The 13,503-nt window shown below is 42.8% G+C and overlaps 1 protein-coding gene across 8 annotated transcripts in view; it reads right to left on the minus strand.

The window, feature by feature from the left end:
• Window positions 1–10,520, minus strand: part of RNF34 (ring finger protein 34) — a 258,236-nt gene extending 247,716 nt beyond the window's left edge. For 5 of the 8 annotated variants that reach the window (XM_085635199.1, XM_085635198.1, XM_085635191.1 and 2 more), the window contains exon 1: window positions 10,355–10,498. In XM_085635199.1, the coding sequence (XP_085491325.1) occupies window positions 10,355–10,360 (6 nt within the window). In that variant the 5' untranslated portion in view covers window positions 10,361–10,498. Of the gene's footprint in view, window positions 1–10,063; window positions 10,221–10,354 lie in introns of those variants that run through there. The other 3 variants (XM_085635192.1, XM_085635193.1, XM_085635194.1) reach the window with 3 other exon arrangements.
• Between the last annotated feature and the right edge of the window lie 2,983 nt (window positions 10,521–13,503).

Here is a 13,503-nt window from a genome sequence, read left to right on the forward strand (position 1 = left end):
ACAAAAGCACATGTACATTGGAACAGAGTCCACCAGCATCACATTATCTGGATTCAACTTAGCATGTACTGAGTCAACAGATCATAAATATTTCATGCGCATATCCTTCACTAAGCAGACATAGAAACATTACTGCATTCTATGTTCACTCACCTAATTGATCAGGATTTATTTTATTATGGGTACAGACTATAATGCTTAAAAATTGTATCTCAAAGGCACTGAAATTAAACACATAATAGTGCTATACAAAATCGTCAAGTCTGCCTTTCATTCTTGAGTGGGTAAATAAAGTGCCAAGAAATAGGTAATATTGACATCTGTTAATCGTATACCACTTATAAAAGCTCTACTTCTGGAATTTCTAACTATATACAAAAAAACAAGTACTTTTTTATTTAACTTATTTTTAGGACTATGCAGCAAGTTAGAAACTGCCTCAATGCAGTAAGATAATAAACCAAACCACTTCTAAGTGCATATGCTTTAATTCTATGAACATAATTTCATTTCCTTGGGAAGGTAAAATCCGTTCCGGATTATTTCTGCTAAGTCCGATTTTGTAATTTAAGTAGCTTGTGAGAGGAGTTTGTCTTTACAATAGAGTGGGGGTGCCGCTGGATAGCTCTACTGTTCATTTGTGCATCAAATCAGTAGCTTCTATGCCTGCTGGTTCCACACCTGCAACAACTTCGTCTTTGCTAATTATACCTTAAATAATTAGACAGCTAGAGGCCATGGCAGGACCAAAAGGGTGGCTGTCCACTTGTGAATGGCCTTGGGTGGGCCGGGGATCCTTTGAGAGGGCCTGGCTCGCCCTCTAGAACGGGACCCGTCGCTATTCCTGACCTACTTCCTAAACATTGCAAACCCTCACTGCCCATTTTCTGTTCAGGTTAACACTCCTCTTTTCCCTATAAGGCTAAAGAAAGCTCTTGTGCAGCTACTTCACCTCACCGATTCTACTATGGTGGGCGCACACACACAAGTTGGCAGGGTATGCTCAGACGTGAGTCCCTTGCTCACTTTGCCACTGGATTCAAGCAAGCCTGGCTGGAGACGGCTGAAATGCCAGAAACCGGTCCTAGGAAGCTTGTTTCCGGTCCAGTGAAGGCATGGCTTGGCAGTTCGGGCTGGATTGTTCCCATGAGGCACAGGGTCAGACTGATTTGCATATGGCCATGTCTGAACTGGGGTGGCAGAGTGGGCTAAAGAACGGTGATGGATCAAACCCAGATCTGTTGACTGGGTGTGAGTGTTTGATTGGTTCTGATGCTCCGTCCATCACCACCCCCTTTTGGGCGCACACACACAAACATCTAAGTGCCTATGACAGATTTGGTAGGAGATATGCAGGTCTAAGAAGGGCACTGTGCTCTATTAACCCCTCCCTCCTTACTTAAACACCTTACTGGACTTTGTGGTGGGCTGGCTATAGGAGACGTTCAAGTCTCTACTTTTACCATGTCAGCACCCACGCTATTGTAGAATGTCCGACCTGATTTTGGAAGCTGAAGCATGCCAACCTTCTGGAACAGGGAGAGGGCAGTGTAAGATATGCAAGTAAGCTGCGGCCTCTATCCTGTCCTCCACAAAAAAAGCCCAAGAAGGACGAAATAATTGTGGCTCTGCTGCACTTTTAGTGAAATGATACATTCCAGTTGTTAAATTGATATCCATGCATTGATTAAATCTGGGCTGAATTGTACAGTTTCATGGGTAAATAACTTCCTTTAATGTTTTCAATTGCTGTGCCAGTCAAAATGTAAAATGTTTAGAAGAGATCAAATGTTGAACTGCCGCGTAAATAACTGGCCTACACATGCTTACTGCCAAACTAATCCTGAAACATAAATAATGAGGGTTTGTCTTTCAGTTCACGAAGTTTCTAAGTAAACACTTCACTGGAGTAGCTTTAATAAACTTTCAGAGCACAGAAGGAGTCTAGTAGTTAGGGGCATGGTTCAGTGACGCAGAGAAGTCCACTGTATATCAACATAGGATGAAAACAAAAGCCCAAGCGACAGTATATGCCCTGTGTAAACTGCATGGGAAGCTATGCAGCCCAACAGCTGCAGCAATCAGGAGAGTCATTAAAGCAAAATGACTTTCTACAGCAGACTAAACACAACTACTATTTCCAAACCAAAGCCATGCTTTATTGGAGAAAGCCCAGTGTCGGGCTATAAGCGCATTTTCCACTACCAGAATAGACGCGCAACAGTCCGATTCGTCTGGACTTTAGCCTTACACAGCAAAAATACGAATGCCTGGGAATCCATGCGAAATATTATTTCTGGGTCCTGAATGCTTCAGTAAGATCCATGAAAGAGGTGCTTAAACCAGTCTACACAGCAAAGAATAACCCACTGAAACAGCCATCTGGTGGAGACTCTACATTTGGCAATCAAAATCTGGACAACAGATGGTATAAACTAAATGACCATATAGAGTGCAATAATCAAATAAATCCACCAGCTATCGTGGGAAGCAGATATTGCCAGATATGAGTGTAAAAAGGAGCAGTCAGCCCTTATTGCATCCTACGAGGCACAGGGGCATAACACAGGCCCCCGCAGCCCCCGCCGTGCAGGGGTGGCCCCAAGCTCAAGGGAGCTCCCTCAGCAGAGTACTCCAGCCGGAGAGCTCCTGATTGAGCTCAGAGGGGGCCCCCTCCACTTACCTTGCAGGGGGGCCCCCCTCAAGGTTCGTTAAGCCACTGACGAGGCCCACAATATACAGCCATATCTGAGCCAGGCCCTGTAGATAAAAAAGCTAAATCAGGATTGACAACCGCTCTCACGTAGTTGGATGCAGACTATGCAACTATAGCAAGGAGTCCCTGCTGCATTTCATATGCTGTTGCCCAACTTTGCTACAGCCACAACAGAAATTACAAAGACCAATTTTTCTGTCCACAGGGGCACGGACATGCATAGAAGCAGTATCAGTTCTATTCTGCAGCACCGCCCCTTCGGATCAGTCCAAATTTGGAAAATGTATGTTGGAGGCAAGAACACAGCTGAGTGATGCCATGCAGCAAGGTGACAACAAAGATAAAAGCAAAACACCTGCCTAAGTTACTTGAAAGACTGTGGCATCCATATCTTGGTGTTGCACAGACTTTGCGCTGTTCACTTGCTGAACAAATCCAAGTGGCAAGGAGACAAAGACAAAAGCTAAACATTTGCCTAAGTCACTTGGAAGACTCTGCCATACATATTGTGGTGTAGAACACAGACTTTGCACTTTGCAATGTTTATTTGCACATTACTCTAAGTTGGTCCCTAGGGTGCCCATTTTGGTTGACTACAAATGCTGATTCCAGCCTTTTTTTTTTTTTTATGTATAATTGATACAAAGGTTCCCTGTAAAAACTCCTACTTTGTTCTCTGTACTAGCGGTATCAGGGGTCAACCGGTTACTGCTGATTTTGTATAATTGCATTAGGGAGACCTTTCACTTTACCCTGCTAATTTGCACACTGCTCTAAGGTAAGCTGTGGCCTTCATTTTGCCTTGTCGCACATAGAATTAGCACTTTAACTGTTGATTTGCATACTTTTTAAATTGGTCGCCGATATACTTCCTCTCTGGTTCAAATTACTGATTTTTATTTCCCAATGACTCATTGCATGGCCAATTCCAGTGTCTAACTACAAATTAAATGACCAGGAAGACACTCCCGAACATCATGCTCAGATGCAGGCTGAATCTGCACCCTATCCAGCACACTTACACAATTTTAACTAGATTCCTGCTGCTCCTTCTTTTCATTCTAAACTGTTCACCTTGGTGATTCCACAATGCCCACACGATAGGAAACATTTTAGGAAAGTCTTTAAGATGTAGTTCAATATAAGCAGTGCTTTAAATGGGCCATTACTCACAGCTACTGAGTAACGGCACTTCTTATTTTTATCGCTCTGAGTACCAGCACTTCTCTGCTGCCAAGGAGAGGACCGGTACTCATCAAAGGTAGGCTCATTGTTGCTAGTGCTCACCAGCACGAGGCTGTCTGACAGCCAAAGCGCCTCTTTAGCCCAAGAGGAGCACACCTCTAAAATATTCAGCAGGTCTCATTTGCATAATGTCCGGTATTCACAATCACGCCGTGTTTGACAGAGCAGGGTCCATTCAGGCCCTGTGCTGTCAATCACATTCACGCTATTGTGTGCATTTGTGAACATACTGGAATCCAGGCATCCCAATGATAGCAGCAATTAAGAAAGCCGCCGGAGATAAGGAGTGTTAAATGACCTTTATCCCACCTTAGTCTTTTGTGTGAATGTCTGCTTGTATGTGGGTGTTTGTCTGCTTGTGTGAGCATGTTTGTGTGTGTGAGAATAGCGAATTAAAGATGGAGAGAATCCAGACACTCAGGAGGTATTTTAAAGGACATTCTTGGAATGCTTTGTGTGTGCATTGCTGCTCGTTTCTGTGAGTGCACACTCAAGAATATACAACTATTCGGCCACATCCAACCATATAAGAGTATGGCATTAAGAAGCTGCAAATATTACAAAAGCAGGAAATATTAAAATATGATTGACTTTGTATAAACAAGATAACCTATTTTATTAATAGTACATTTCTCATGTGTTTTGGTACATACAACTAATATTGAAGTCACTGTTATTTCAGTCTGTTTCCAGGGGCACACTGATTAATAACCCTGTGGGGCCGGTGGCCTAGCAGCATGAACAGTGATTTGGGCCTATTCCCAGCAGATATTCACACCACTGTTTGTTAACATAGGACGTTTTTCCCATTTCATCTTGTAAAGAAAGGCTGGCCCTTAGAAAGCATCCCTACCACACCTTATTTACAGCGTGCAGCTACATCCAGTATGGGCCTCTTCAGGCGTTTTCAAATGCAGCAACCAGAGAAGAGAACTAGGGGCACTTTCAGTTAAATTAATTAAACAAATCAGTATTATGCCAGTTGCACTGCAACGTCATAACAATCATTAATACAACCACTACATCTGGCAAACTGTGGAAAGTCTTTCTGTCTTGTGTTGAAGATAGGGGAGAGGAGTTGGCCTAACGGCTAGGGCGGTAGACCTCGGTCCTGGGGAACTGGGTTCGAGACTCGGCAATGACGCTGAACATCCTGTGATTCTGGGCAAATCACGTAATCTCCCCGTGCCTAATAAAAATTGATGTGTCCTCATGTAATGCGGCTGGTGCTATGTAAAGCGATACCCGAATCGGGTCAAGTTTGCGCTATATAAAACTCTGTAAAAAAATAAAATAATAATAATTCAAGATACACATGTCTCTACATCAGGTGCAATCCACTCTACTTCTCCGTAAAGCTGGTAAAACATTTAATAAGATTTCTACTTAATTCCCTTTATCAGTAATCAGTACATTTTTTATTTGATCCTGACTTCAACGGAGATCAACAAATACAGAATTAAAATTAATACTCATAAAAATGATTAGATAAGAAAACTTTTGCTTTTGCTTTTTAGACTCACTATAAGATGGAACAATAGCAATATTCTACCACCTACCCATACAACATTCGAAAAGAATAAGATAAGATAAAATCTTCAGATTGTGCTTATAACTTAAAACAGCTTCCCTTAACATAATGTTGGTGCATTAGTAGCACTTATCTCAATATACAGTGTTAGCCCAGTCCACCTATATAGAAAGTGGTAGGCAAGATCACTCAACGTTGTGACAGTGTCACAAAAAATTAGGCCTGGTATCACAAAGTGCATACAAATTACACAGCTCTTTTCCAGTATATAGCAATGGCATAAATTCACATACTGTGCTATCAATAATCATTATACCACAGTGGTCGGATCACATAACACTGGCCTACAACACTGTCCTGGTCTAATATCACACACAGTGATCACAGTGTGTACCTTGCAAAAGCTATCACATTTGTTCCAAGCATCCTTTGGCAGGGCTGGTGTGGCCAGTCCATATACAAACAACGGGCCTCATGAATATGCCCCTTTCGTGCTAGGGTAAATTAGAATACGCCCTTAAAGTGACAACAACTTGAAAATTGTGGGGCTGAAGGGAGTGGGTGGCTGGGACTTCACAGGTATGAACTGATGTTGCCTGGTTAAACAGAAAAAGTTGAGAAAGTAGGGATGGGTGAGTGTGTGCATTGAAACTGCTCTCCTGCAGCTACACCCTCAATCTCGTTCTATGGTAGGGCAAGATTGGTGGAAGGACCAGGACCACTCACATTACACATCCTACTCCATCCCTGACAACATATTAGGAATACTGAATAGTTTTAGAGACAAACATTGCAAAAACTGTATTTTAATCTTAGCTGTTATCAGACTGAAGTTAGCATTGAAAGGTTGAAATATAATTTTAACTTCCCCGCATGAGGTTTTGCAAGCATGAAATTAGGAAAGAAATGGTGGTCTTCATCAGCTCATCCTGATCTTTTCATTACGTCCTCTGTGCAAAACAAAGCAATGAGCAAAGATCTAAAATGACTGAGCCAAGATCAGACAGGGCTGAGTTAAGACCCTACTTCACTGGCACAAGATTGGGGGTTAAGTATTATTGCTGGCCTAAATCACAGCAATGGCTCAGAATCAGATAAGCAAGGCTTAAAAACCAAGCTGTTTTGAGAAATGTCCACTGGTTACTAGCTTGGACAACACTGCATGGGTCAAGATCACACAGTACTGAGCCATTTTCAGACACTTTTGGGCCAAAATCAACCACTCACTGGCCCCAGATCATACACTACTGGACCACATAACACAGAGCGAATCCAAGTTCACATACTAGTGGATAGAAATCATCATCAAGATTCTGCTGATTATTATGTGCAGTTCTAAACCTGGCAAATTGGCACTGAATCTCCTGAGGCATCAATAGGATTATCAAGTCTAACCTTTCCCTTCCAATGGACTGAATACATATTTCTGAAGGTCAACATCATACTAGCGGTTAATTACTATATATGTTTTGTGCCACATGTGCCGAGGGAATCTGCACATATGGGGAATTAAAAGACTACTATCAAGGGCAATATTAATACTGGTAGGATCAGCGGGTCAGCACACCGCCTGCCACGTACAGTAAACGCGGAAGACAGGCCGCGTTCGGACAAAAGACTACAAGTCCCGGCGGGCGCTGCGAGAGACGTATCACGTGACTCGCGCAACGCCCATCGCAGACGTAAAAGGGGAAAGGGCGACTCCCTCGGAGCCGATAATTCTTCCGGAGTACGCCGGCGAGGAGCATCGCTGTTGGAGAAAGGAGATTTCAGGAGTAATACAGCGCGAGGGTGGCGAACATTCTCAGGGACTACCAAGCACCGAGGTGAGGCGTATCTTAGCGGGAAGTTCCCTCGGCTCTTCTGCGGGCCGAGAGCCAAGACCCGAAGAATTCCCGAACAGAAAGGGTTAGGGTGTTTCCCGGGGCCACAAGACTCTCGAGCTCGTCGCGCCTCTGTTGGAGAGACCGGCGGGTCTCATGCAGAGGAGCGGTGCTTACACTAAGGCCTCATCATTCCCCTCCTGAGGGCGTGTGCATGTGTTTCAATCATGTCACTACCATTGTGGCTTGAGTTTCTATGACCATGCGATACAGGATGTGAAGTTCCATACCTTTCAGTCGCTGCCTTGTGAAACAATAGAGACTAGCCATCATGTGCTGTGCAGTCTTTTGAATGGAATAACGGATGCTTAAATCCTGCAAATACTGGCATATGCAAGACGTGTAGAAAGAGCGAGTTTGCAGCCGGTCCTCATTGTTTCTTTGTTTGTGTTTCTTGCATTAGGCATAGGAGAGAGCCTCAATAAGAAGGGGGGTGCCATATGCTGAGCAAGAGAATAACGTAATTGCAAGTGGGTATAGACACATGAAAAGGCTGTGGCATATCGTGTTTCCTGTGTTCTTCTTATTGAAGTACTGTTCCAATATGTGTGGTTTTGTCCCCTTTGTTTTGCATTAGTTACCTGAAGCCTCTTGACACTGCCTCTGGCTCTTCCCTATAAATTAAGCCGTACCTTTTTTTGCTTTCCAGGTGAGGGGGTGCGTCATTGTTGGTAACTGATGGTTATCAAGTTAACAGTTCTAACTGGCTTATAGCGATAGAGGTCTCACCTGGTATTTGTTTTTTACCTGTTTTTCAGATCTCCCTCCCTGCTGTCCCCCCCCTTTCCTTCCCCCGCTCGATTACCTCAACAGTCCGTGTTCATTTATCAGCCGGACTTGGGGCTGTCCAGAGGTGGGCCACTTTAGAGCATCAACACAACCCTGGGGACATCGGAACGGAGGAACCTGACAAATACTTCATAGTAGAAGTGTCTTGTCCTCATAGCTCATTTTAATGAGTACCTGCACTTATTTTTTCCCCCCCATGTAAAGCACTGAATACAAGCTTCATCTTATCCAGAGCACTTACACATCCCTAATCAGAATTCAGCTTTTCCTGCCCTTCACTTAAAATTGTTGACTCTGGTGTTTTTATAATGTTTGTTTGATATGAAAGGTTTTAGGAAAGTCCTTAAGATGTTTTATAATATTATTTGTATCAGAGACTTAGCCTTTGGCATGTTGCGACACTGTGCACAGCCCCATGAGGAAGAACCCATTCCTCAACCCATGTCCTTGCACACGGTCGACTAGACGCTGGCTGATGACCTTTATTTAAACAAAAGCACCCGTTGGAAGGGGTCATGGTACTATTCAATATGCATGTTTCTTATCATTAACTCCATATTTTAAATGAACGAATTGTACGAAAGCATTGCATTATGTTCCTGTTTACTCATTTCTTTTTAACACTGATTGTACTGTTTGGAAAAAATTTAATGATTTTATGAGATTGCGCAATAAATATTTTCATTCATTCATTTATACATTAAGAATGTTGTTCACTCATCGCAGTCGGGCACTTTCACAGGATTGAAAATAAGCCACAATGTGGCCCAACAATGTCTCATCTGTGCAGTAATGACAGACAAACAGTGCTGGCACAAACAATATAGGGAGAGGTATATATCCAGCAATAGTGGATTGAGTATGCGAAAGTAAACATGTCACAAACATTTGCCAATTGTGGTTTTGCCACATACCTAGTATTTTATCAACAGGACTGGTCCGTTTATGCCAAGACAAAAAAAGGAGTAAAAAACAGCTAAAGACGCCGCTTCCCCGCCATTTATGAACTAGGAGTAGCATGCTGCTCGCTGAAGAAGCACTTCAACACCTCATCAGGAGTAGTAAGCGCTATATACATGCAAACCTTTTTACTTCTTCTACCCCTTCGCTCTCCTTCTCAATCCAAATAACTGACTAACATATCCACCACTCAAATTACTTTAATATTTCACTACACTAATTCACCACTAATCCTTTATGGGTTCCGAAGTAGCATGCTACTTGCTGAAAAAGCGTTTCAACACCCCATCAAAGGTAGCAAGCGCTATATAAATACAAACCTCTTTCCCTCTTCCATCTTTCCACTATCCTTCTCAATCCAAATAACTAACATGTCCACCACTCAAATTACTTTCATATTTTCACTATACTAATACACCGACTAATCCTTTATGGGTTCCGGAGTAGCGTGCTGCTAACCGAAAAGAAAGCTTCATCGCCTCGTCAAGGGTAGTAAGTGCTATATAAATTAAATTACAATACAATTTATTGAAATGCTGAAAATACAAGGTCACTTCTAGTGTAAGTTAAATCTCGCTAAATTACTTTTAAAGGAAACAGATGCACAAATAACATTTAATTTTTCAGTCAGTTCTTGTTATGGTAAAAGCATTCTGCACTATGTGGTTCATCGTGTTAAACCTTGGTGCAGCTGTACAGCACGAGATGAAATGGGCTTGTCTCTGCCTCCATGATAACCATTTGTACACCACCGGTCAAATTAATTTCATATTTTCACTATACTAATTCACCACTAATCATTTTGGGTTCCAGAGTAGAGTGCCACTTGCCGAAAAAGCGCTTCGGCGCCTAGTCAGGGGTAGCAAGCACTATATGAATGCAGACACAATACAAATCAACAAGGTAATAACGTGAGAGACCTAACGAGACAGCTCTCACCAATGGTACTGTTAGGGCTCAGACACCCTCGAAGCCAAGTCTACTAAGAGCAAATAAAAGGAGTCCTGTTTACATCCGTCTACCGCACACAAACGAGTCAGCAGGTACAGCCCGCAACGCTCCCCCTGCAGCTTGACGTGCAGCAGGGATAACAGATGTGTTTTAATGGATGAGTCCTCTGCATGTCCCTCAGAACCCGCCCCCATCCTTAGAAGAGGTCAGGAACCCCGCCCTGCCACCGCCCACATGGAGGGAAGGGCGCAGCCTGCATTCGCGACCCGCGGCCCTCACCTTCATGACAGGCTCTTCTTTCCTCTCGTCCGCGTTGTGCCGAACACCCGCTACAAGGCCACGAACCAAGCAGCCGAAGTCTCCATCCTCCCTGTGGCGCCGCAGTTCGCCCCGAACTCAGACTAATGGGCAGGGCTTGTAACCATTTAGGTTCGCCGTTGAGACTGAGCTGTCACTTAACCCGCCAATCAGAGCGCGGAATATGGCCGCGGACGTGGTTTCTCTACGAGGTGTCAGAGCTACTATGACGTAGTGGCCATCTTCAACTGTGTGCCTGCCAATACGATGCAGCTGCTGTCCTTCGGCCTATGCAATTTCTTAACATGAAATCAACAAGAACATCTAAATATTGAAACGTTTTAAAGAAACTTTCCCTTGAGAAATAAAGATAAATAGTGGTAAGAAATACGGGAAGTTAAGCACACCTCATTATTCATTTTTGCTGCAATTATTTTGAAAAACTATAAGTGTAATCATTGTATTAAAATAACATAAAAAGATGTGCTTTCTTAACGATATTGTTCTAGTTCTGTTAAAGATAAAACCCATTTCCCTGCAAGATGGTTGTCAGGCGTACTTCCACGACCTAAGAGACAAGTGTCAATTTCGGAATACAATACTCACGTAAGTAAAGGTAGCGGCCATCTTGAAATATTCGTACATTCACGTTTGTTGCAAAAGTTGCATGTCGGAAGAAACCGTAAAACAAGTTTTGCAAAGCAAATTGGTCTCGCATTTGTGAGAGTTAGAGGTATTGGCGTTGTAATTGACAATGTCGTTTACCTACCAAAGAAGTGAAAGACAATGGAAACAGAAAGGATGCTAGAGTAAGGATGAAAATGAAAGGGAGATGGAACTGTAGACCTTGGAGGAAGTCTACATTAGGAGGGAACTGAAACAAAAGACGGACCAGTTTGCCTAATAGATGCATGCTGTGACAAATTTGGCAGCCATTATGGAATGGTAACATCCTTGTTAACCTTTAAAATCCCGAGCCAGTTACACAGCAGACTGAGTTTAATAATTATCACCAATGCACCAATACTGTACGAAGCGATCCTACTGACTATTATGAAAAGATCCAAGAGAGAAAATGTACCCGCGGCTTCCCAAACCGGAAAATTATGCCACAGTTTAAAAGTAGTAACACAAAACTGCTTGCTCCCAACTGTGAAGCTGTTATTGTACACAAATAGGCAAAAACTCAAAAGGGCACCCAACTGGGCATGCTATTACTGTACAAAGCAAACCTACTGATTATTATGAAAACCTGGGTAGAAAATGTAAGCGCAGTTTACAGAACCGTAAAACAATGCCTCCGTTGAAAAGCTGAAACGAGCAAGCATTTGCAATGCAATAGGTCTCGCGTTATTAAAGTTCAAGCTATTGGTGTTGTATTATTTAGCAATGCCAATAGCTCAAACTTTAATAATGCGAGACCTATTGCATTGCAAATGCTTGTTTACATTTTTACTGCTCTCTTCAGAGATTTTGAGCTAGTAATAATAATCCACATTTGTAAAGCACGAATAATCACCTGTAAGGGTCTCTAGGCGCTGGGGGCCTTCGGGAAGATTAAGAAAGCTATTGCCCAGAGTCACATGGTGCTGATCTAATCTGCCTCTGTCGCTGGGGATCGAACCGTGATACCCAGATTCCAGAGTCAGTCGCCCTGGCCACGGCACCACACCTCTTCCACACTAGTAGCACTGTAAATGCCAATGCCTTTTATTTATGTGTTGTTTTTAAAACAGATAAATAAAAGGCATTGTCATTTACAATGCCAATAGGTTAAACTCTTGCAAATACGAGACTTGTTGCGTTGCAAATGCATTCGGCGCCCGGGCTATAAAAATAAATCAAAAGCGTGTGGAGAGTGCGTGTCCTGCTGCAACAGCAGGCAGTACAAAGCCATTTGAGAAAATAGAGCTCGGAGGCTGTGATTAAAGCCTACCAAGTAACAACGCACATAACAGGGGATGTGGCCATTGGAGTTTACAAAATGAGGCAAGGCGGTACTAAGACGGGACTAAGCCTTTTGGCCAATGAACAGCCACAGTTTACAGTGGACAATGACAACCCAAAAAAAAATATATTAATATGTTTTATTAACTGCCACAAAGAAATCTGCGACAAGGAGAAACATGGCAGTAGATGTGTTCTGCTTAATTGGCTGTAAAGTCTGCATTTTAAAATATCTTATGGGGTTAAGGCACCTGCTGCAGAGATCGTTGTGCCACCGCTATATCTCAGGGAATAATATTAACTCTGGAGGTTAGCACTTTTGCTGGAGAGATCTGTGTCTAGTTTCAGGTTTGAATCAGAGTGGTATAGAACATCAATGTCTCTTGCAATGCACATTATGTAACATGCCGATGACAGATTTTTATTTTATATAGATGGGTAAGTGGGTTACTGCTTTCAACAGAGTTCCTTTTGTTACTTACAGTTCATAAATTGTAAGTAATCCTTCTAATATAGCACAGTGAGCTATGAAGAACATGTGATTCCAACACCATATCACCCTGTCTTATGTAACTCATCTTGTAAATTAATTTACACGACTACATAGTTTATCGTCAATGTATGTGTACGTTGCATAAAGTGCTCCGACACCCTGCATTGGGATGAATTGCGCTATAAAAGAAATAAAATAGTGAACAATAAATTATTTGTGTAAATATTGGGATGGACCAATACAGCTGACATTCTTACAGTGCATGCATCTCTTATAAACAGGGGCTGGACAAAGTCAAAAGCATGCCTCTGTTTAGTACCTGTGAAGTGATAAGCTGTGGGCCTTTGTTTCTATTCTGGTACATTTGCATCTAAGTGTATGGCTCCAGACCACACCCAGCCAGGATCATATTGGGACAAAAGAAGGCCTGATGGCTCCTTATCTTCGACCCTGGCCTTTCACCCAGCTAGGGGTGAAAATGAAAAAAAAAACAACCTGCCTCAACATTGCTGCTCGGAATGAAAGCCGACAAGGTGCAGGCGCTGCTGAAGGTGTCCCAGTGTGTGAAAATTACACGGGACATGTTCAGCATATTTCAGTGGGGCCCAACATCTTGGCAGGGTGGACGGCCCTTATGAAAATAGTGAATACCTGTGTGTACCTGCAAACCGAGGTCCCAACACTTTGTGCA

The sequence above is a fragment of the Triturus cristatus genome, chromosome 11 (genome assembly GCF_964204655.1).
Source record: "Triturus cristatus chromosome 11, aTriCri1.1, whole genome shotgun sequence".
NCBI classification, from domain to species: domain Eukaryota; kingdom Metazoa; phylum Chordata; class Amphibia; order Caudata; family Salamandridae; genus Triturus; species Triturus cristatus.